The sequence below is a fragment of the Heterocephalus glaber genome, unplaced genomic scaffold (genome assembly GCF_053883595.1).
Source record: "Heterocephalus glaber isolate CG9 unplaced genomic scaffold, H.glaber_assembly_v1.0 deba00001272, whole genome shotgun sequence".
NCBI classification, from domain to species: Eukaryota; Metazoa; Chordata; class Mammalia; order Rodentia; family Bathyergidae; genus Heterocephalus; species Heterocephalus glaber.
The window spans coordinates 101,312-123,235 of NW_028258235.1; the positions used below are offsets into that span (position 1 = coordinate 101,312).

The 21,924-nt window shown below is 53.8% G+C and overlaps 2 protein-coding genes and 1 pseudogene across 9 annotated transcripts; 2 read left to right on the top strand and 1 right to left on the bottom strand.

The window, feature by feature from the left end:
• Nucleotides 1–1,407: 1,407 nt before the first annotated feature.
• On the bottom strand, nucleotides 1,408–3,831 carry Mrpl55 (mitochondrial ribosomal protein L55). Of its 2 annotated transcripts, XM_021252104.2 has the most exons (4): nucleotides 3,206–3,831; nucleotides 2,494–2,582; nucleotides 1,995–2,196; nucleotides 1,408–1,642 (listed from the first exon to the last, which is right to left on the bottom strand). In XM_021252104.2, the coding sequence occupies exons 2-4, from the start codon at nucleotides 2,517–2,519 to the stop codon at nucleotides 1,487–1,489; spliced, it is 384 nt and encodes a 127-aa protein (XP_021107763.1). In that variant the 5' UTR covers nucleotides 2,520–2,582; nucleotides 3,206–3,831; the 3' UTR covers nucleotides 1,408–1,486. The 2 variants fall into 2 exon arrangements, with proteins under 2 accessions (XP_021107763.1, XP_087067170.1); XM_087211044.1 differs by having other exon boundaries at nucleotides 2,494–3,696.
• A 9,088-nt stretch (nucleotides 3,832–12,919) lies between these two features.
• LOC147828143 (U2 spliceosomal RNA) lies at nucleotides 12,920–13,064 on the top strand (annotated as a pseudogene).
• Nucleotides 13,065–15,582: 2,518 nt separating this feature from the next.
• Guk1 (guanylate kinase 1) lies at nucleotides 15,583–21,605 on the top strand. 7 transcript variants are annotated; one of them, XR_002392093.2, is made up of 9 exons: nucleotides 15,628–15,751; nucleotides 19,514–19,627; nucleotides 19,761–19,802; nucleotides 20,103–20,147; nucleotides 20,246–20,342; nucleotides 20,728–20,802; nucleotides 20,871–20,955; nucleotides 21,135–21,220; nucleotides 21,342–21,605. XR_002392093.2 is itself a non-coding variant. In XM_021252100.2 (9 exons), exons 1-9 carry the CDS (start codon nucleotides 15,691–15,693, stop codon nucleotides 21,375–21,377), a joined length of 705 nt encoding a protein of 234 aa, XP_021107759.2. In that variant the 5' UTR covers nucleotides 15,628–15,690; the 3' UTR covers nucleotides 21,378–21,605. The 7 variants fall into 7 exon arrangements, 6 of the variants coding, with proteins under 6 accessions (XP_004874782.2, XP_021107759.2, XP_021107762.2 ...); XM_021252100.2 differs by having other exon boundaries at nucleotides 20,664–20,802; XM_021252101.2 differs by lacking the exon at nucleotides 15,628–15,751 and adding an exon at nucleotides 15,954–15,972 and having other exon boundaries at nucleotides 20,664–20,802.
• The last annotated feature ends 319 nt before the right edge of the window (nucleotides 21,606–21,924 follow it).

Here is a 21,924-nt window from a genome sequence, read left to right on the forward strand (position 1 = left end):
CCAAGGACCCGCGCCAGTCCTGCCGTCCTGTTTGTTTTGCGATATTGGGGATTGAACACAGGACCTTTCCATTCAGCTGTATCCCCAGCTCTGTGTGTGTGTGTGTGTGTGTGTGTGTGTGTGTGTGTGTGTACCGGGGATTGAACTCAGGACTTTGCAGTTTTGAGGCAAGTGCAGTGCCACTGCGCTAAATCCCGCACCTCTCTCTCAGCTCTTATTTTTTGAGGTAGGGTCTCACCAAATTGCACAGGCTGGATTCGAACGTAGGATCCTCCTGTCTTAGCGTCCCAGAGAGCTGCAGTCACAAATGTGAGCCACTACGCTCTGCCTTTTAGTTCACTGCAGCCAAGTACAGCTAGCGTTGGTGGTTAGTGAAACGATACACACCCCACCCCCCACCCCACCCCCGCATCAAGTAGATGAGGTCACGGGAGAAACACACAGGTCAATCACTGAGGGCACCAAGCAGCAGAGCCTGGCACAAAAGCAAAGATGAAGGCCCAGAAGCCCCACCGAGGAGGCCCTGAACCTCTTCCCAGGAACAAGGGCCGGTTCTCGGCAGGGAGCTGGTGACAGCCAGCCACTGGGCTGGGCGCTGGTATGCACTTTGCTGATGAGCATTTAGGGGCGTTTTTCCTCACAGGCAACGGCAGAATAGCAGCTCTTTGAAGGCGCGCCTGACAGGACCAGGTAGCACCTGTCACACACGATTAGGATCCTGAGGAAAACAAGCTAGTGCATTGCGCACCACCCACCAACACACAGCAGCCCAGAGGCCTCTGCACTCAGGGGCAGAGAGTACCCCCGCTTCTGCAAGCACTGTGTCCTTGAAATTCATGACTGAAACAATGCCAGCCACAGGTTCAGCGAGATAAAGCACATCCAGAGCGATGAGGAATTACTGCTTATAAATTACCTAGGCTGTGGTACTTTTCTTTCCCCCATAGTAGTGGGGATCAGACCCACGGGTGGTCCACCACTGAGCTACATCCCCAGCACCTTTTTGAACTGGTTTAAGCTGCCCAGCCTGGCTCTGAACGTGGGTTCCTTGTGTCCATGGGGCAGCTTTTTAGAGAAGGGCTTGTGAAGAAAGGGGTGGGAGCACCAACTGCAGCCCATGGCCTGAAAGTTGTGCACCCCAGAACATCCAGCTCCTGTCCCCTGCTGGCTCAAGTCAGGAGCACTGCACCCCCAGCTGCTCCTGAGGCTGCTGGACCTCCCCACCAGCCTGTCCCTGTGCACCACAGCCATGCAGCAGTGTCTAAAACCCACAAGTTGGAGCCAAACTGATTCCAAACCCCTGGTCTGCTGGGAGCCCCAGAGGCTTGTCTGGCTCTGAGCTGGTGCTTCTCAGAGATGACGACCTGTAGCCTCAGCACACATGTAAAGGAAGACACTGACAGGAGCTGGTGACAACAGAAACATGTCATTTACAGGAGATGCTCCTCTGTCCTCACAGTGTCCCTAAAGCAACTTCAAGCCACAATTACTTCTCGGTCCCGGTCCAAAACCGCCTGTAACGCTCAGTGTCAAAGTCATCAGTGAGTTCTGGCTCCTCCTGTTTCTTGTGGAGCTGGGCCTCACGCTTCCGGAACCTGGCCCGGCGCTCCTCGGGGGACAGGGTGTCCAGGTCCAGGGGCATCTGGAAGGAGAGGCCAATGTGTGACAGCGCAAGGAACAGAACTACCGAGATGGCTCCCTGGGCCTTGCCCTCACCTGATGGCTTCTATCGCCTCTGCTCCTTTTTTTTTTTTAATTATTGGTCTTTCTCTCCCTTCAAAGCTTTTTCTGTACTAAGAAATTTTTTTGTTTCTTCCAGAGTTAGTTTTTTAAAAACACTGACTCATTCATTCTATCTGAATGGCACTTGGAGGAGTTACAGGTCAAAACCCCGCTCCCCTCCGCCTGCAGTACAGCTACCCGGAGCCCAAGTCTGGTGGCTGTGAATCAGCCTCCCACAGGACACCAGGGAGCCCCTGGCAATGGACACTTACTGCCAGCATGCGCCTCGGCTCCCGGTAGCGGATGTGAATGGTGGAGCCATCTTGCTTGACCAGCAGCACTGGGTAGAGGCGTGGGTAGGCCTGGCGGTGCAGGCGAGTGAATGCAGCCCTGGTGCTGTCTGCCCAGCTAGCGGAAGTGTGCAGGCAGTGGGGCCTGCATGCAGCTGCCTTCACAGTGCTCTGCCCCAGCAAGCTACAGAAAACAGGCACTGGTCATGGAGGGTGCTGAAACAGAGCACCCCACGGGGCTGGGCCGGCCCACCATCGGGCACAAGGGAGGTGCCAGCAGAGATCTGGTCATCCACAGCTGGGATCCCTAAGGGCTACAGGTCCTGGCAAAGCAGCTCTAACCCCACAACCAGAAGAGGCCACAGTGGTGATCATGGGCACAACTCCTCTGGCACTGAGGACAGGGAGGACAGCCCTGTCTCGGGCAGATAGTTTCCTGGGGTGGGCTGACAAGAGTCCTGAGGGCTGGGAATCCACTTACCCAAGCAGGCTGCCCGAAGCTGCCATTCTCCCTCCGGCCCTGGTCTGGTGCTGGCCCTAGTGTGCAACCTGCTGGGCAAGGAAAGAAATCTCCCCCCCACCACCACTTAATTCATCCTCATGAAATCCTGGCCAAAACGTCGCAGACCCAAATATATCAAATATTTCTCTGACACACACGGAGCTGTCCCTCAACTGGATACCAAAATCCACGGACCCTCAAATACAGTGCTGTAGTTCACCACCTGCACAGAACCTGTGTTCATACTGTGATATACTTTTTAAGTTTTATTTTATTTTTTTGGTACCGGGGATCAAACTCGGGTCATTGCACTTGTGCAGCAAGCGGCGAAACCACTGAGCTAAATCCCCAGCCCACTCTCATATACTTTTAAATTGTTTTGAGACAGAATCTCACTATGTAGTTCAGGCTGGCCTCAAACTTGTGATCCTCTTGCCTCAGCCTCCCAAGAGATGGGATTACAGGTGTGCACCATTTCCATATACGTTAGTGTGTAATACCAAATAGCAGGGAAATGCTACATAAATAAGTTATACATATTGTTTAGGGAATGAAAATTTTTGTAAATTTCAGTATTTATTTATTGGCCGAAGATCTAACCCAGGGCCTCATGCAGGCCAGGCATTGAGCCACACCCCCTCCCATTTAAAAAAGTTATCTTCAATCTGTGGTTGGTTGAGCTTTTGCATACCGAGAACCAAGTGTAATCCTAGTTCACTGGCCCGTTGGGCTTCTCTGGTTGATAACTCAGCCATTTGAGGCTGGGCCCAGACCCGCCTACTGCGGCGGGTTTCAGATTCGGGAAGGCCCGCCACCGTGTAAACTGGAGCTCACTGCCTACTCTTTAAGATCGGGCTAATTTTCATAAAAACTGGGCGAGGCGAGGAGCATCACGCCTGCTCACAAAAGCGTAAGCCTGGGCTGTCTTTCCCACACCCCCAATTCTCAGGAGTCTGCGCGCTGGGGTGCGAGGTCTCCACGAGACCCGACTGCACGAGTGGGCGCGCGGTTTGCCTCCGGCGGTCAGATCTGACAGAGAGGGGATCCAGGGGAGTCCTCCGGCTGCTCCCTGGCCGGGCCTACGACCTCCTGCTCCCAACCCCGCAGGTACCGGCCAGGGCCGCTCGCGGCGCGCGAACCCACGCAGCCCCGCGCCCCTCCTCCCAGCCACCCTGCGCGGCCGCGCACCTCCTCTGACCTGCCCCCACCCGAACGCGACTAGGACCTGAGACCCAAGCGCCCGAACACCCACTGCACAGGCTGGGAACTGAGGCCTAGGAGGGACCACTCCTGGCCCGATCACCTACAGGCTGTCTCTCTGCGCTGACGTCCTGGAGCGCGACGACTGCAGGACCAGGGCTTCCACGGGGGCGGGGCTTATGGGCCTGGAGGGTGGGCCCGCGGGGCGGGGCAGGCGGGAGCTACGCCACGCCCCTGCCAGGCAGGGCCGGAACCAGGCTGAGGCGGACCCAGTGAAGGGGGTGGGCCCGGCGGGGGGCGCTGTATGCCGAGGGGGCGGGGAGAGAGACCGGAGTGGGCGGGGCCGGTGGACTAGAGGCGGAGCGGGGCCGGCGGGTCGCTGTGACATCCCAGTTGGGCGCGGCTTGGTGACGTCAGGGACCGAGGCCGGCTGGTCCCTGCAGGGTGGGCGGAAAGAAGGCTTCGGGCGCTACGCCGGCCGGAGCCGGAAGCGCGTCTTGGGACCGCCTCCAGCAGCGGGGCTGGGACCCGAGAGCCCTCAGGAAGAACCAGGCGGAGCTTCCTGTTACGGGAGGCGGGGTAACTTTAGGGACCTGATCCTGACCCACGAGGAAGAACGGCTGCAGCTCTGGGCAGCAGAGTACAGTCTGCGTTGGTGGCAGTCCTGCGGTCTTGAGCAAGGGTTGCAGCATCCGTTTAGGAACATGGGGCACTGTGGTTTTGCTTGGGTTTGACCCGAAGCTGTTAACTAACTTCTCCTATCTCCTGTCTTCCATCCCCTGGCCTTATAACTCATCTTAGGACATCTTGGGATTTGCCTCTAATTTGCAACCACACCTTCCCACCTCAGCCGCTTCTGTGAAGACCCTCTCCTGAGAGCAGCCAGAACCACCGAGGATCACGAGTGCCCCGCGTGTGTCCGGCCCCTGTAATGGGTGGTATTTGTTTCAAAACAGCTTCCTCGCTTTTCCTCCCAAGAGCTATTGGCGAGCTTCCCAGGAGTTTTGTACCCTGGTGGGTGGACCTGGATACCACATCTGACACTCAGTCCCTGGAGCTCCTAAATCACATTCACGCTGGGAACTTCTGGGTTTTCTCTGACAATATTGGGCACACTTGTGTAATTCCAGCACTAGGGAGGCTGAGGCAGGAGGATCGCCGCGAGTTAAGAGGCCAACTTTGGGCACATAGTTTAAGGCCAGTCTGAACTACACAGCGAGATCTTGTTACAGAAACAACAGCAACAAAAACACAAAGCCATGGGGCACTCTGCGTGCAAAACTACTTGAAGCAGAGAAATGTCTAAGCTTCAGTGCACTTTGATTTCAGTGAACTGCCTCAACATACAAGGCTGTAGAATTTTTTTGATTCTTGGGTTCCACATAAAGTGGACCCTGCGGGCCAATTTGATACAGGGACTGACACTGAAGGATTGTAAGGAAATGTTGGGCTTCACCTTTTGCTCCTTTCAGGAATCAGTGTTGGTTTGTGTGGTATGTTTTGTGTGTCATGCACAGCTCCAATTTGGTTCTGGATTGCAGCCTATTAGACTCTATCCTGCAGCACTGGGCTTCAGTTATGAGCCTATGAAAAGGAAGCACCCCCCCCCATGTTGCTTAGGAGAAAAATGGCCTGTAAACAGGACTCTTAAGTTACTATACTATCTGACAGAATAATTTTGTAAGAGACAAGGGAAATGAGAAGTCGCCCACACATAAGCCTTCATGTTACTTTGTGAAAATGAACCTGCTGAGCACAACTGGGAAATCGTGACCATGACAAGCCAAGCAAGTCAAGAGACAAGGTGCTGAGACAAGGAAAATGATTTTATTCCAAAAGCCAGCTAGAGAAGATAGAGGAGTCCTCACAAGCCTACCTTGGAGGGAAGTTAACCTGGGGATCTGGATAAGCAGTTGATGGTACTGCCACTGGTAGGGTTCTCCTCAGAGTGGAGCCAGAGAACACACATCCACTCCTTATTGCCTGGTCATAAGACGTTTTTCAGTTTCTGTAAATCTCAACATTTCCTTGAGCCACTCTTGTCACCAGTATGTTCCATACTACACAATGAACAGGCCAGAGCAGGGCAGCTGTCCAAACGCGGGGAACTATGGGTTGACTGCGACAATGCTTGCCGAGAAAGATATTGTAATACAGCCACCATATAATGCACTCACTAGAGCAGGATCTTGGAAAGCCCTGCCACACCTCCTGCTCGCCTCCCCCATTTCCCTTCTGCTTATGTAATTATGCTTAGATTGATGACTATTTCCCCAGCAACTGTGGTTGCTGATTCCCCCTCCTACAGAAACATAAAGATATAAAAATGAGAGTAAACTTCTGTTCAATGCTTTCGAGGTGATTTGAATTCCTTGAAGCTGCCAGCTAATCAAAGCTGATTTGCTCCTTCTCTGTGTGTTTGGTGGGCTGTCCGGGGATGCCTCCAGCAATCATGCTTCAGCCCCTTTGCTTACTGGCAAGTTCATGGCAGTGATCACAAATATCCATACTGATTGACTCAATGCTTCCATAGGCAAAAACCCTACGACCTAAGCCTGTCCCTCCTTAAGTAGAACAGGAGAAAGTTGAAGAAACTATATGCTCTAAATCTATCAATGGCTCTTACACAAGCTCAACAGGAGCTACGGCCACAGTGCCTCTTATGGGAGCAAACAGCAAAGAAAGTCATTTCAAAGGAGGGAAACATCGGGAATTGTCACTCTCCCTCCCATACCCATCAGGGTACCCAAGTGGGCCAGGGTACTGTGGGTTCCCAGCCAGAAGATACACACATTGCCAGTTCACCATTGGAGGACTGAATGTGAGTGGAAAGCCAGCTGGAACAATTTGAATCCATTCCCCTTTCTGAGCTTCTGATTTACCTAACTGTAAAAATAATGGTCCTTCATACCAGGGAACCCCGCCCACATGGAAGATTTGTCTACATTTTTGCTTTCTGATGCCCCCACGGGCTGATATTCAGGCTCTCTGAACAATGCCTGAAGAACCCTGAATGGTTCTTGAGAAAGCAGGAGAGGAAGCCCAACCACTCCATCTAGTGGATCCAATGCATGGTGCTTGATGAGGCAACCACAGCAGTCCCTGTGAAAGAACCCAATTGGGATGAAGATGCTGGATTGCCTCATCTCAAAATTATAGTTCAAAATGGGGTCCTTAAATTAAAGTGTCTTTTTTTTCTTTTTGAGAGAGGGTCTTGCTATGCAGTTCAAGCTGCCCTTGAATTCACTATGTAGCCCAGGCTGGCTCTGAACTCTCATCCATCCTCCTGCCTCAGCCTCCTAAGTGCCGGTATTACAGGTGTGTGCCACCACACCTGGCAGAGTCTTAACAAAACCCAGGAGGTTAAATAATAACCACAGGAGGGGCAGAGGGTTTAGCTCAGTGGTGCCGGCACCAGCCAGCCTTGCAAGGGATCCTCCTGGTACTGGAAAACAAACAAAAACCACAGGAGGAGCCAATCCTGGTGGTACACAATCTATAATCCCAGAGACTCAACTCAGGACACTGAGGGAAGAGGATCCTAACTTTGAGGCCAGCCTAGGCAACTATGCAAAATTTTCTCAAAAATAAAAAGGGCTGGGCCAGGGATTTAGCTCAGTGGTTCCGCTGCCTGCCTTGCAAGCACAAGGTCCTGAGTTTGATCCCTGGTACCAAATAATAATAATAATAATAAAATAAAATAAATAAAAAGGGCTGTAGTGTACTTGACAAGCATGCGTGAGGTCCTGGGTTTAATTCATAGCACCACACACCCAAAATATCACCTCAGGAGGATCCTCCAGAACTCTCGGGCATGTCCACTGGGAACCCTGACACCAGGTGGACCCCAATCCTGAGGCTCCATGATTTTCACCAAAAATGGTGAATGTGACTTTCAGCCAAAATGCTCCTGATAAAGAAAGGAAATTACAAAAGTGCATAGTGCTGTAGGAATGTTTACTTCACAGCTAGTAGAAATGGCTCTTACAGTTTACAGTAACAGGTCAAGACCAGGATGTGAAGAAGCAACAAAAAATAAAACAATGGACTTCACTGGTTGTAGCAGCGTTCATTCAGAAAGCCTGAGGGGAAGTAGAAAGGATTATGAGACAAACCCAAAGGAAGTAAGCAAAAAATCACCTCCCCCCGCCAGGAAAAAACTATGGCTGCTAAAAGGACCCTGAGAAGTTGCCCAAGCTGGTGTTGAACTTGTAATACTCTGGACTCAGCCTCCCGAGTAGCTGGGATTATAGGCATGCAGGCCCAGCTAAGAATGTTGCTTTAAAGGAAATAGTTTATTTTGAGTTTGTACTATCTGAGCAGGACTCATTCAAACTGATTTGAATGAGTAATGTAAGAACAAAAGGAGTTGTAACAACTTTTTTTTTTCGTACAGGAATCAAACTCGGGACCTTTTGCTTGCTAGGCAGGTGTGGTGACACTGAGCTACATCCCCGGCCCTTGTAACCACTTTCATAGGCAGAGAACAAAAGCAATTCTAAACCAACACTGAGTGGATACACTGGTGGGAGTGTTACAGACATAGGTTAAGGTGAAGTTGGGGACTTCTGACCATTGGCCTGAGATGCACTCTTAGCAAGACTGGTCACGACAGGGGTTTGCTCGTCATCAAACTACAAGTGGCCCATGCGACTAACTCACATGGTGAACCAAACTGGCCAACAGGTATGTTGGGAAGGTGGACTGCAATGAAACAAGGCCCCAAGGTGATTCACTGAGGGTGCGCACAGGGAAAAGGCCATCTAGGGGACAAGCACAGATGAGACTGAGCACAAAAACGCGCTAAAGTGGGGTGGCTGGCTACTTAAGCAGGAGATCCAGTTGCCAAGAGCTGTTCTTCCCCAGAGCGAGAAAGCTGAGCAAAGTGTCATGCAAAACGGAAACGTGAGGAGAAAAGGCATACTAGACTCTAGGCTGCACACATGGAGCTGAACAAGCCAGTCTGTAGCTGGGTTACTAACAGGCTGTCTGGCAGCTCTTACTGACTTGTACATACAATGAGTGGCCGAAGACAGGAAAGAGAAGAAAGGAAAGGGGAGATAAACTTGAGGCAGACCAGTGGGCCTCTCACCAGCTGGGAAAAACAAGCCATGCACGCCCTACCCCACATGGTGGACACATTGGGAAACTGCTCCTAGCACCATGAGAAACTTTCCTGCATCCTCACCTTCCATTAATTTTTTGTTTTGTTTTGGGTTTTTTTGGTACCGGGGATCAAACTCTGGTCCTTGTGGTTGCGCAGCAGGCAGCTAAACCACTGAGCTAAATCCCTGGCCCCAGCTTCCATATTTATCACCCTCCGGCTCCGTGCTTCTCCCTGACAACCAAAAAGGATCTGAACCCTTTGACAGATGAAAGCCTGCCCTGGGAGAGAAGGGACAAGAAGATTAGAGCTTTTCTATTGGAAAGGAAAAAAACCACACTAGACCAGTCCATCTTGGCTTAAGTCCATAGATGAGAGAGAGAGAGAGAGAGAGAGAGAGAGAGAGGGAGGGAGGGAGGGAGGGAGGGAGGGAGGGAGAGAGAGAGAGAACCAACAAACAAAAAATATGCTCCAAAGAGCCTTATCTCCTGAATGGCTTCACCAAGATATGTTACTGGGTTATAGCGTCTCCTTCTGCAGGTGGTTTCTAGGTTCTTGTCTTGAACAACGAATTGGTCAAGACAAGCACAAGCAGTAGCAAGGTTTTACATTTATTAAAGGTACAAAAAGAAATGTGTTCTGCAGAGCAAGTCTGGGGCAAGTAAAAGCATACTCTACAGGGTGAGAGCAGACCTCTGTGCAAGAGAGGTGGCCCAGAACTGTGATGTCTTTTGTAGCCCCTACTGCTCAGGCTAGCAACAGGTCTAGGCCATCCACTGTGAACATGCTCGAGTTCTCCTGGGAACTGAACACAGCACTCTGGCTGGCTCCACATGAGGGTTTTGGGAGCTGTTCTGAGCATGTGCCCTGGGACTTTGTGTAGGTCACGCCTACTTCCCCAGCCAGTCTTCTGCACCCTAACCTGCTGCCTGTCTTCTCCCTGTGGTGGTCTGCCACATGGATGCCCTTTTCTGCCTTTAAAGCAGCTCCTAGCCCACCTCTCAGACACACCTGTGGTCACCATGGCACACACAGCCTGCAACCCCTTGCTGTCCTGAATAAACTATTTAGAGAGCTGGTCTCTGTCGATTTATCTTGGCCATGCATTCTACAATGGGTGATCTTGGGGACCATTCACAGCACCTACCTGACCCACTCCACTGGCTACCCAGCCCTCCTGGCCCAGCTCCAACTTCCCCCAAGCCTTTTTCTGGGGACATAGTTCTTTCTGGTGAGTACTCTGCATTTTAGTTTTGGCTGCTTGCAAGCAATTTAGACCTTTCTTTTTCTGGTCTTAAAGTAGTGTTACCATAATGCCAGGGTCATGTCTCATCGTAATGAAGGAGGAAACCACAGATGGAGGATGTAGGATGCAAGTAAATTTATTTAAAAGATATAAAGGCAGCCAGGTGTAGTGGCGCACATCTGTAATTCCAGCACTCAGAAGGCTGAGGCAGGAGGATCACTGTGAGTTCAGGCCACCCTAGACTACGTAGTGAGTTCAAAGATAGCCTGAAACTACAGAGCAAGATTCTGTCTCAAAGAATCAAAAGTAGATAGGTAGATAAGATAGGCAGGCAGGCAGACAGGGAGGCAAATAGACAGATATAAAGGCTAGGAAATAAAGCTCCTGGTAGCCAGGAAGGGTTCTGAGTAGGAGCTCCACAAGGGCTCTTTGGCTAGGGATTTTTAAGAGGTTTAGAAGATCTTGAGCCCTTGTGTAGGCAATATAATCTCTACCTTATAGGAGACTACGTACTTTTTAGGGTCCATCTACAGAGTGTTCACATAGGGCCCATGTGCTCTTGAGCCAATGTCCTGCCCCGGCATGCTCTGGGGAGCTCCCAGACAGCCAAAGGACACCTGGCAGATGTTTTTGTAAGATCTCTGGAGGGTTGTGACTCAGTGGACTCTATTTTGGGCTTCCCAAACCCATTTTAGGGCCACTGTCCTTACTGCCTAATAGAATCCTAACTCCTGTCTCATTAATCCTGTTATAATAGCATGGGCAGTGACACAGGTCATGCTCATAAGGAGGCACCAGGCACTCCCCACATTATGAGCAACTCTGGCTCCAAGTCGCAGCTCCAGGGAGATTAAGTGGCCACTGCCAGTCTCAAGAAAATGATCCTACCTCTTGTTCACGGTAGGACAATGAAGGGAAAGGCCACCGCCAGGCAAAACCAACTCCTTGGAAAAGTATTTCATAAAGCAGAACATGTTGGACCACCCTTGTTTGCTTTTGCTCTCAAGAGACAAAAGCAATCAACGGGACTCCCCAAATTCCGAGGTGTGCTGAACGCTCCTCCTCAGGACCCCAAGTGGCTGTGTTTACACACTGTGACTCTTAGTCACATACTTTACTTCGCAGTGCTAGGGATGAACCCAGGACCTGTACATGCTAGGTGAGCACCCTACCATGGAGCCACAACCCCAGCCCCTGGGCTTGGTGGGTTTTTTTGTACCAGGGATCAAACTCAGGTCCTTGGGCTTGTGAGGCAGGCAGCAGAACCACTGAGCTAAATCCTTGGCCCGAAATGATTTGCTGAAGGTTACAAGTAGGTAGAAATCAGATTCCTGTCTTTTTTTGGGGGGGGGGTACCGGGGATCGAACTTGGGACCTTGCATTTGCGAGGCAGGCGGCAGAACCAGAGCTAAATCCCTGGCCCTGGGCTTGGTTTTATAAGGGCTATTTGGAGCTTGGTGGTATGTTGGGGATCGTTCAAACTCAAGCTCATTTTCTCAGAAATTTCATGCTGTTTTCCATCAAGGTTAAATCAGTTTACATTCACACCTACTAGGTATAACAGTTCCCTTTTTTTCTGTATTCAGGATAAAAAATTTCTCCAGGAAAATTACAGCTTATGAAGAGTTAGATATTTAGAGCCAGGTGTGGTGGTACACAGCTGTAATCCCAGCACTCTGGGAGGCTGAAGCAGGAAGATTGAGTTTACGAGCCCAGCCTGTGCAATTCAGTGACTTAGTAAGACTCTTTCTTCAAAATTAAAAATAATTAAAAGGGCTGGAGATACAGCTAAGTGCAAAGGCTCTAGGTTCAATTTCCAGCTTTGAAAAGGAAAAAAAAAAGTGAGATATGTGGACCAACTTATTTCAGAAAATGGACCATAGTTAGACCAGATCCAAGACGTCTTACAGTTCCTGAATCCTAAACTAAACTCCAGCTCTGCGCGATTCTTGGGCTGGTTATTGCTGTGCCTGGAGCTGCAGCATTCCCTGCTGGCCCACCCTCCCACAAAGCACCACCAGTCTGACCAAACCATTAGAGGATGCTGAAGATGCAGTTTGTTTTTTTTTGGTACCTGGGATTGAACTCGGGTCCTTGCGGTTGCACAGTAGGCAGTGAAACCACTGAGCTAAATCCTCGGCCCCAATGCAGCTTTTGATAAGCTGAAAAAGCAACTATTAAGTCCCTCAGCTTAGTATACCATAACTATTGATTCCTTGTCTTCCCTTTGTATCAGAAAAGGAAAGAGGGGCACTTGGAATCTAACTCTCAACGTGGATCCAGGTGCCTATGGGCATCCCCTAGTCCAGGGGTTGCCTGTACTTCCTCCTTCCTGTCAGTCAAATCCTCCCAGAGCTTGTGCTTCAACCTGTTTAATGTTTCTGTGCCCCACACCCTGGACATGCTTCTGAATTCCTACCTCACCAGCACCTTTCTGGTGACCACCTCCTCTGGTGGGGTCTCTGCTTAAATGTGCTCCTCAGGACTCTGGCTGAAATTATCGTAGTCCTGCCCATTTTTCCTCAAGACACAATGACTCCAGATCTGGCTTGGGTGCTCAGCGAGATGTCTGGGGCCTCCCTCTGCCAGGGCACGCACTGGGGAGGATGCTGGGAGTGCCTGCAGGCTCAGAGTCCCACACCTTCAGAGGTAAAGAGCAGCCCTCAGCCACCTTGCTGGGTACACTGCCAACATGCCTGCAGATGGCAAGGTTCCCTCCCTACCAGTGCAGGGATCACCCATCTTGAAGATGCCCCCAAAACCCCATAAAAATACCCAGTTCCAGCTCATTATGTGCCTCTCCTTGAGGACCAATGCTCTATTTCTTTGAATGTGTACTTTTAAATTTCTGTCTTATCACTTCTCGGCCTTTTGGCTAAGATCAAGTGTAAATCTCTGCCTAATAAATCCTTTTCTGCTTCTTGGCATGTCCTAAAAATTTTTTCCATGCCAGGAGTCAGTGAACCTGCAACTTAATTCCATAGGTACGGTGGGTTTAACTTATTCATCCCCCTTTGGAAACTTCCTAGGACCCTGTCAGATGACAGGCTCAAATCTCTTAAAGATGTAAGTCTATAAATTAACCTAGTCCATAAGGTATAGGGGAGCAACTTGACCTTAAGATGAGGAATCAGATATGGCAAAAGTTATAAATTCTTTTCCACTTGAAAAAAAAAAAGATGACAGGGCTGGGGATTTAGCTCAGTGGTTCTGCTGCCTGCCTCACAAGCGTTAAGGTCCTGAGTTTGATCCCTGGTACCAAAAAAAAAAAAAAAAAGATGAGGAAACAGGTTTATGGAGTTCAAATAATGTTTGTTTGTTTTTTTGGTACCAGGGATTGAATTTGGGTCCTTGCGCTTGCACAGCAGGTGGTGAAACCACTGAGCTAAATCCCCAGCCCTCAAATAATGCTTTTAGGTAAAACATCTTCCATCACCAGGGATTTAACTCAGTGGTGCTGCACTTGCCTGGCAAGCACAAAGTCATGAGCTCAATCCCCCATACTGCCTCCCCCCAAATCTTACATCATTCATCTTGATGGATACCTCCAAGATCATACATATATATTCCCCAAACCCACACCATAGTGCAGTTCTCTCTGGCACATTTGCACTATTTTCTCTCTGAATTGTACTTCTTCAACTCTGGCTAACAAATCTGCCTATACCTCTCATTGACATGTCCTGAAATTCCTTTTCTGTAACAAGAGTCAATGAACCTACTCCATGAGGGGGGTAAGGTTGGGTGGAGTGAGGGTTCCCTGTATCTTCCTTGGACCCCATCTGATGACATACCTGTTATTACAGTGTAGACCTGTATATTGTTTAGTTTTTATTACCTACCTGTAGATCGGACTGGGTCCTGAATTCTAATTTCTTCCAAGATGTGGTCAAGAACTCTCCAACTAAGAACAAGAACTGCTTTCCTGAAGCCCTATAAGGTGGAACTAGGCAACTCAATGTAAGTTACAGGGACAAGTGTCATATTTAAAGTGTAGGCCAAACACAGCTCATCAAACCACTTGATGCCCTAAGCAGGGATAGATTGCACACCAGAAGCTGGGTATGGTGGTATGCGCCTGCAATCCCAGCACATGACAGGCTGAGGCAGGAGGACTCCCTCGAGTTTGAGACCAGACTGGGCTACATGGTGAGACCCTGTCTCAAAAAAATAAAATAAAATAAAACAAACAACAACAACAAAACTACATGAGGCTGCAAAGCTGATGACCTCACATTCAATGGGACTTCTCAGGGCCTAGGAACAAAGCTAGATTATTATGCCTCTTAATGTGTCCTTGCTCCTATCTGCCCTTTTCATTCAGAAGGATAACACTGTACTTCTAACTTCAGTCTCTTCTGCAGGTTGCTCAAAATAGGAGATCACACTTTTCTTTTAGTAGCCCTTGGAAAAAACCAACCTGATCTTAATCTGTTCGGGCATTATTTCCCTATAATCTGTTGCCTTGGTCTCTACCTTACAAATCCCACTGTTCTGCTACTGCATGCTGCGGGGCTATCCTTCCGCACTGTAGGATGGAGGCTGCTCAATTCATGAACCGCAAGGCCCAATCTATCTGTTACCGGATGGGGGTCTTGTCCAGATTCTTTTTTTTTTTTTCTTTTCTTTTTTTTTTTGGTACCGGGGATTGAACTCAGGACCTTGCGTTTGCAAGGCAGGAGGCGAAACCACTGAGCTAAATCCCCAGCCCTATGTTCAGGTTCTTGATGTCCAGAGGACTCACAGAAATAGCAAAATCAAAGATTTATCAAATCAAAGCCAAAGTACATGCCAGAGGATGGTAGCAAGCCAGTGAGTGAGAAGTGCTCAGGGATGGGGGATGAGTCTTGGTGTTGAAGTTTTAAGCATTAGGGCTGGGGGTTGGTTTGAGGTTTGATTCCCGATCAGAGAGGTTTGACTCCGCTCCTCACGTATAGTGGAGGTTTTGAGCCCTCAGGACCCCTGAAGACCAGTCTCAGCTTGGGTTAAAGGCGGGCCCTCTCTTTTCTCTTCCACCGTTCTCCTCCCTCACATCTACTATTGCTCCCCCCCCCCCCCCGCCCATAAGGTGGATTGAAGCCAGGGCCTTGTGATGCCACGGAAATGCTCTACCAGTGAATTGAATTCCCAACCGTTCACAAGAATTTTACTTTGAGACAGGTCTCCGGAGCTAAGGTGTCTAGGCCGACCTCCCGCTTGCGACCCTCCTGCCTCGCTGGGGTGACAGGCGTGTGCCACCCAGCTGGCCCGCTGAAACTAACGTGCTGCACTGTCTCCGTCTGACCTGGGTCTCCCTTTACTGCCTTTGAAAGCGTCTCCCTACTCTCACCCCTCGGACGCGCCCCTAGCGGTCCATGCAGGCGTGTCCCGCATGGCAGCCCCTCGCTGTTTCCGAAAAAAAGCTTTGCACCTGAAGAGCTGGGCCCTCAGGACCTGTGTCGCTGCTGGCAGCAACGGAACGACCCGCACTACGACGGGCGGAGGCGGCCGGCACAGCGCTGTGACGTAAGCGGAAATAGGCTGGCGCGGCGATGTGACGCAACGGACGCGCAGGCCCTAGAGTGGCTCGGAGGCCCCTTCCGGCGGGGCGGGGGGAAAGCTCGCGTGGGCGGGTGCGGCGCCCTGGATGCTGCGGCGCCCGCTGGCTGGGCTGGCGGGTGCCGCCCTGGGCCGGGCCCTGGGGGACGGTGAGTGAGCCGCGTCACGCGCGCCCCACGCGCCCCGCGTGCTCCGGCCCCCGGGGGTGGTGGCGGCGGACGTGGCGTGGGGAGGGTCCGGAAGGCAGGGGCGCGCGCGCCCTTTCACCCTTGGGGGACCGCCTGGCGCCGCGTGGTCTTCTCCGCAGTCTTCTCAGACCACCTTGCTCTTCGGGACTCGGGAAAACTTACTTTCTCAGCCTCCAAGTAGGGTGCGTTAGGACGGGATCTGCCGCCCACGGATTTCCTGGCCTCCTGAACGCTCCCTCTTCCCCAGGCCCGCCTGCACAGGCCTGTCCCACCCTGGCGGGGCCACACCGGCCAGCACCGGGCTTTGGGTGGAGTTCCCCATGTTCCGGGATCATCTTGGCCCAGGACTGTGCTTTGGAAAAGGACAGCAGTTTCCTGGAGTTGTAAACTGGAATTCAGTTCATTTCCCTCCAGCCACACCCAGACTTTCATCTCTCTATTTCTGCCTAGGGAGAACAGCCAGGAAACACGCTTGAGATGATTGGAGGAAATAGCGGGCGGGTGGGAGGAGAGTGACCCTGGGCAGGAGGAAGGAAAGAGGGAGAGAAGATGCACCCGGATGTGGAAGGAAAGGTTCCCTGCCGCCGGCTCAGCATCCTCATGACCCTCACGGGCAAGGCCTTGGTTCCCCCTGTGTTCTTCCCTGACCCTGTCTCTGCTGGGACTCAGTTTCCCCTCTGCATGAGACCGCAGCTGGCCCACTCCACTGTGCCCTGGTCTTCCCATTGTGCCCTTGGGCTCTGCCCTTGAGTGAGGGTTGTCATCCGGGACCCGTGCAGGACTTGGCCTGTTCATTCCTCTCCTCGGAGAGAGCTGTGCTGTGCTGCTCTGAGGCTACTCCTCACGGCTCCGACGGTCACACCCGCACCTCCCGAGCTGATACCTGTCCTCTGAAGGGGTACATCCACTGGGGGGATTTCTTGGAAGGCGGGCGGGGGTGGAGGCAGTGAAGAGCCCAGGCTGGGCACACTCCGGAGATGCTGTCCTTGGTCTCATGTGAAAATGGCTTGCTTCTTGGCCCTACCTTACAGTTCTGGGGTTTTTGGGTTCTGGCCAGGCATCTAAGATTTGGGACTGAAGGAGCAGAATCCCGAATGCCTTTCACCACCTCCCCACGCCGGGTTCACTTCTGTGGGGTGGGTGCTCGGCCAAGATTGGGCTCTGGGGTTTTGTCCTGCCTAGGGCTGTGAAGCTTGGGGCAGCATCCCTACTGAGCCCAGTGTGCCCCTGTTCGAGGTAGCCGAGTGACTGCCCTGTCCCCTTCCCCAGGCTCCACGCCAGCTCCCGGTCTGACTGTGGCCTTCAGGGTGGGCTGTGTGGATCCAGGCCAGCACTCTGCGTGCGTAGCATGTGCATGGTGCAACTGCAGAAATGAGTTGGTGTCCCCCGCCTGCGGCCCTAGGGAGGACACGGGTTGCTGGCCCTCAGGCAGGGGAGGTTGGGCAGGGACTGTGCTGCAGTCTGGCAGCCTGTACTGCGTGTGTGTGTGTGCGCGCGCGCGCGCGCGAGAGAGCACGCGCACAAGCCCATCTGTCCCCGACCATGCCACTGCCTATGGTGAGGCAGGGGCAGGCACCCTGTCCTGGAGTTAGGCGGGCAGGGCACAGGGTCCGCATTCCTGGAGGAGTTGGGAAGGAGAATGGGCTCCTCCAGATGCCCCCCAGTTGGAGCAGGAGCGGAATAGAGGCTTGCCCTTCCCCACCCGGGGTGGCATTTTCTCATCTGACCTTGGTGGCCCACACTGAGGTCGTGGGGTCATTGCTCCGTGTCTTCTACCCCCAGTGTGTCACAGTGCACACCTCATTGCGGCTCACCCCGATGCAGTGATACTCAATGTCTGTCTCCAGTGGTTTAGGCAGCCGTGCAGCACCTACTAGAGTACTGTGCCTTTATTACCGTAAAGTGCTGCCACCTTTTCTGGAGGAGAGGCCACCAGAGTAGGATCTTTTGCTCATTCAGGTTCATGAAGCCAATGAGAAAACCCCAGTTGAGTGCTAACCGCACAGACTGTTCAGTGGCCGAAGAACGGACAAGCAGGAGCCTCGTTCACATACCAACCTCCCAACCCTCTGGGCCTGGGAGTCTCGGACAAAGGGCAGTGCAGCTTAGAGGGAGGATGTTCAGAGGTTTTGGGAAAGGAGTGGCAGTTTCCAAGAACCCAGGTGCCCTGTGTTCTTCCTTTATAGGGTTCTCCCTGGCTGCCACCCTGGTGATTGTGTGCCATCATGGTGCTGGTGGGTATGGCACTCTGCCTTCAGTTAAGGCCATGCAGCCTGAGGTCTGTTGGACGTATCTGAGCTGCCACTTTGGACCCAGCTGGTCTTTCATAGCAGATTGCTGTGGAGAACCCTAGGCATCATTTCCTAAAGATTAGTGCAGTTAGGGCAGGGTCAGCAATGCAGTTGTGCAGTTACTTTCCTGGGTAACGCTGAGCCCAGAAAGACTGAGGTGAGTCCTGCCGCATGACCTGTGTTACTCTTAAGGGAACCACAGGCCCCTCGGGTGGCAAGAAGCCAGATCTACTGAGAACCTCCCAGTTAGTACTTTTGAAGCCCTCAGCCCATGTGGTTGTGTGGAGGGCAAGGAGTCATTGAGGGCAAGGGCCAGGGCTGTGGAGGGGTAAAGAGGAAGTGTGGCTGGGGGGGGTGGTGGCTGTGTGCATAGGAAACCTGCAGGCCAGGGGGCAGGCTGTGCAAGGTGGGGAGCAGTTGGGGTCAGACCTGGCGGTGCACGTGTGCCATGTGCATCTGTGCCTGGTAGAGTCAGGGGCGGTGCGTCTCTGAGATTACCTCGCGGCTTACACTGGGGATTAAGGAGCAGCCTCCCTGTGTGGGCACCCTTCCTGTGAGACAGCCCCACGGGAGGCTGTCAGCCCTGCCCCACTGGGTCCAGGAGGCCCCTCCCGCACTCCGGCACCCCCAGTGTCTCCCCACCCTGGGCTCATGTGGGGACAGATTCGAATTTCAAGGCTGGATGGAGCAACCTCCGCCTCCTTCCTGCACAATGGACGGGCAAGGGTGGCTTCTCATCCCCAGAGGATTTGGCTCAGAAGGGTGGGTACAAGCCCGGCAGGGATTACCCCCAGCTCTCCGTGCACAGCTGCCACTGTGACCAGCTCAGGGCTGACTGGGGGCCTCACTGCACTAGGTGGATGCTGTTCTGTCCCCGAGACGGGTAGAGTCCCTTTGGGACCACACTGGAGGAAGATGGGTACAGGGGCTAGGGGCTGGGAGAAGGTAGGTGGTGTCAGGGCTGGACCTGGGTCCTCCACAGTGGAGGAAGGTTGGGTCCTGGAAGGGCTGAACTGGCCCGGGGTTGGCTGCTGCCCCACTACCTACTCCATCTTCACTGCACTTAAGGGGCTTGAAAGGCTGCCCAGCATCCTGCCGGCCAGCTGTCCTGCCCAGGGCACAAGTATCACCTGAGATGGGGGTCCCAGTCCAGCAGGAGGTTCTGGAATGGGCTGGGGTTGAACAGACCTGGAGCAGCCATGTCGGCTGGATGGGGTGCCCCCCCGCCAAGCAGCAGCACCTGCAGGAGCCAGCATCTGGGCTCCTGGTGTGGGGTGGGTCCTGGGGAGGGGTGGACACTTCTGTGGTTCCAGGCAGGGCTCTGGGGGGAGCTCTTGAGTCTCCGCGGGGTCCACGCTATGCTGTGGGCACTGCACACTCTGAGGCCCTGGGGAGGCTGCCTCACCCTACTCACGTCTCGTCTCCCCTCCAGGGATGGTGGGACCCAGCCCTGTGGTGCTGAGTGGCCCTTCTGGAGCCGGCAAGAGCACCCTGCTGAAGCGGCTTCTGCAGGAGCATGGCAGCATCTTCGGCTTCAGCGTGTCTCGTGAGTGCTGTGGGCTGGGGGGGCTGGGCCCAGAGCTCCAGACAGTGCGTACCTCATGGGCTGGGGCAGCCTGCCAGGGGCTGGAGTGGGCTGCGGGCCCGATGGCCCCTCAGCGGTGACACGTCTCTTCTAGACACCACGAGGGACCCGCGGCCTGGCGAGGAGAACGGCAGAGGTGAGCTTCCCAGTGGTGGTGTCCCCTTGTCCAGAGAGGCCAGGGCCCTTGGTGGTAGGCGAAGTTGGGTCCTGCACATTGTGGCGGTGCAGCTGACTGGGTTTGTGTGGGAGGAACTGGGGCCGCAGGACCGCGGGCCAGGGGTCCCTGCTGGGCACGGTGAGCATGTGGCTGTGCATGTAGCTGTGTGCCCAGTGGTGCCTCCCTGTGGACAGCGCTGCCCCTGCCTGCCTGGTGCAGGCCCAGGAGGCCCACCTTATGGAACCCAGTGATCCCACCTCTCCTCTTCCCATGGACCAGGGCGGTCTGCAGTCCCCTCCCTCCATGGACCTCATCAGTCCCCATGTGAGCAGTTGTGGATGGAGAAAGGGCAGTAGATTGCAAGGGAGAGGACAGTTGCTGGCTGGGCCAAGATGCCATCTGGATAGCCTCTTCCTCCCCAGATTACTACTTTGTGACCAGGGAGGTGATGCAGCGTGACATTGCGGCTGGAGACTTCATCGAGCACGCTGAGTTCTCAGGGAACCTGTACGGGACGAGGTGGGCTGTGCTTGGCTTCCTGGGGGACACCCTGCCCCATCTCGCCTGTCCCTTCTGCCGCCCAGCCTGCTGGCCCCTGACATTAGGCCAGGCCTGCTGGCTGCACCAGCCTCTGTGCTGGCTCCACTCCAGATGTGGGTGGGTGGCAGCTCTGGGGAGCAAGCAGGCCTGGACACATCCCAGCTGCGCCCCCAGCTGCCCTGGCAGGATGAGCAGCTGGTGGTAGTGTTGGTGGCTCAGGGCTGTACACAGCGTGGTGCCCAGAGGGTCCACCCTGGCAGTGCTGGCCGCCACCCACGTCCCCGGCCACCCCTTCCCCAGCAAGGCAGCCGTGCGGGCGGTGCAAGCCATGAACCGAATCTGTGTGCTGGATGTGGACCTGCAGGGCGTGTGCAACATCAAGAAGACCGACCTGCGTCCCATCTACATCTCCGTGCAGCCACCCTCGCTGGCCGTGCTGGTGGGTGCCGGGGTGTGGGCCTGTGGGCAGACAGATGCCCAGAGACACTGACCCAGTGTGCTTTTTAGGAGCAGCGGCTGCGGCAGCGCAACACCGAGACGGAGGAGAGCCTGGCGAAGCGGCTGGCCGCTGCCCAGGCAGACATGGACAGCAGTGAGTGCCCATGCCCTCTGGGTCCCAGCCAGGCAGGGGAGGATGTTTGCAGCTCCTACTGGGCGAGGCAGCCGAGGCTCGGCCCGGCTTCTACGCAGATGGCGCATGGCTCGAGGCCCTGGATGGATGGGGTGGGCACAGCCAGGGGCCGCCTCCTTGTACCCGGACCATCCCCACAGGCAAGGAGCCCGGCCTGTTTGACCTGGTGATCATCAACGACAACCTGGATGAGGCCTACGCACAGCTGAAGGGGGCGCTGTCCGAGGTGGGCGCCCTGGCCTTCCTCTGCTCTGGGGGGCAGCTGCTGTGTGCCCGGCTTGGGAGAAAGTGGGCACCCAGCCCTCCTTAGGCCTGCATCACTGACCCACTCATTTCCTCCTTGGCAGGAAATCAAGAAAGCACAGGGGCCAGGCTGGGCCTAAGGACCAGCATCCGTGTTCCCAGCCTGACGGCTCCAGGTGGGCACTGGCTAGGCACCTTGTGGGTCCTGCAGCAGCCAGCACAGGAGCATGTGATGGCCACACGAGGGTCTGCCCCTCAGTGGGTGCAGGCGCCTTCCTCACTCAGCACGTGCTGAGGAGCCCGAGGGGCCCTGCCCACCTCTCGCACCGGAGTGGGCTGACTTCTGAATAAAGTGATTCTGGTTGGCACTGCTGCATTCCTGAGGCTAGGGTGTTGGGTCCTCAGCTGGGCGGGGCTGCAGTGCTCTGCTGGAGCCCTGGGCATCTGTGCTCCATGCCCCCACCGCCCGGCCCCGTCCTTGTTGCTGTCCGTGGCGGCTCCTTAGAGAGCTCACCCCATGGGCGCCAGGCAGCTGAGGGGACCACATTGCTCCTGAGCTGGCAGAACCCTCTCCCTCTGAGGGTAGAGCGTGCAGATGGAGGCGAGGATTTGCTCTCGGCCCTGCCAGGGCCACAGGCTCTGGTCTTCGGACAAGACCACTGGGGCCTGAGCCCTGCCCCCATCCCC

Coding starts and splice junctions, on each gene's coding strand:
- Mrpl55 (XM_021252104.2), bottom strand. CDS start 2,519: ATGGCAGCTTCGGGCAGCCTGCTTGG. Junction 2,197..2,493: donor GCTTCGGGCAGCCTGCTTGG/GTAAGTGGATTC, acceptor TGTTTTCTGTAG/CTTGCTGGGGCAGAGCACTG. Junction 1,643..1,994: donor AGCCGAGGCGCATGCTGGCA/GTAAGTGTCCAT, acceptor CTCTCCTTCCAG/ATGCCCCTGGACCTGGACAC.
- Guk1 (XM_021252100.2), top strand. CDS start 15,691: ATGCTGCGGCGCCCGCTGGCTGGGCTGGCGGGTGCCGCCCTGGGCCGG. Junction 19,803..20,102: donor TGGCGAGGAGAACGGCAGAG/GTGAGCTTCCCA, acceptor CCCATGGACCAG/GGCGGTCTGCAGTCCCCTCC. Junction 20,343..20,663: donor GGGAACCTGTACGGGACGAG/GTGGGCTGTGCT, acceptor CCCCTTCCCCAG/CAAGGCAGCCGTGCGGGCGG.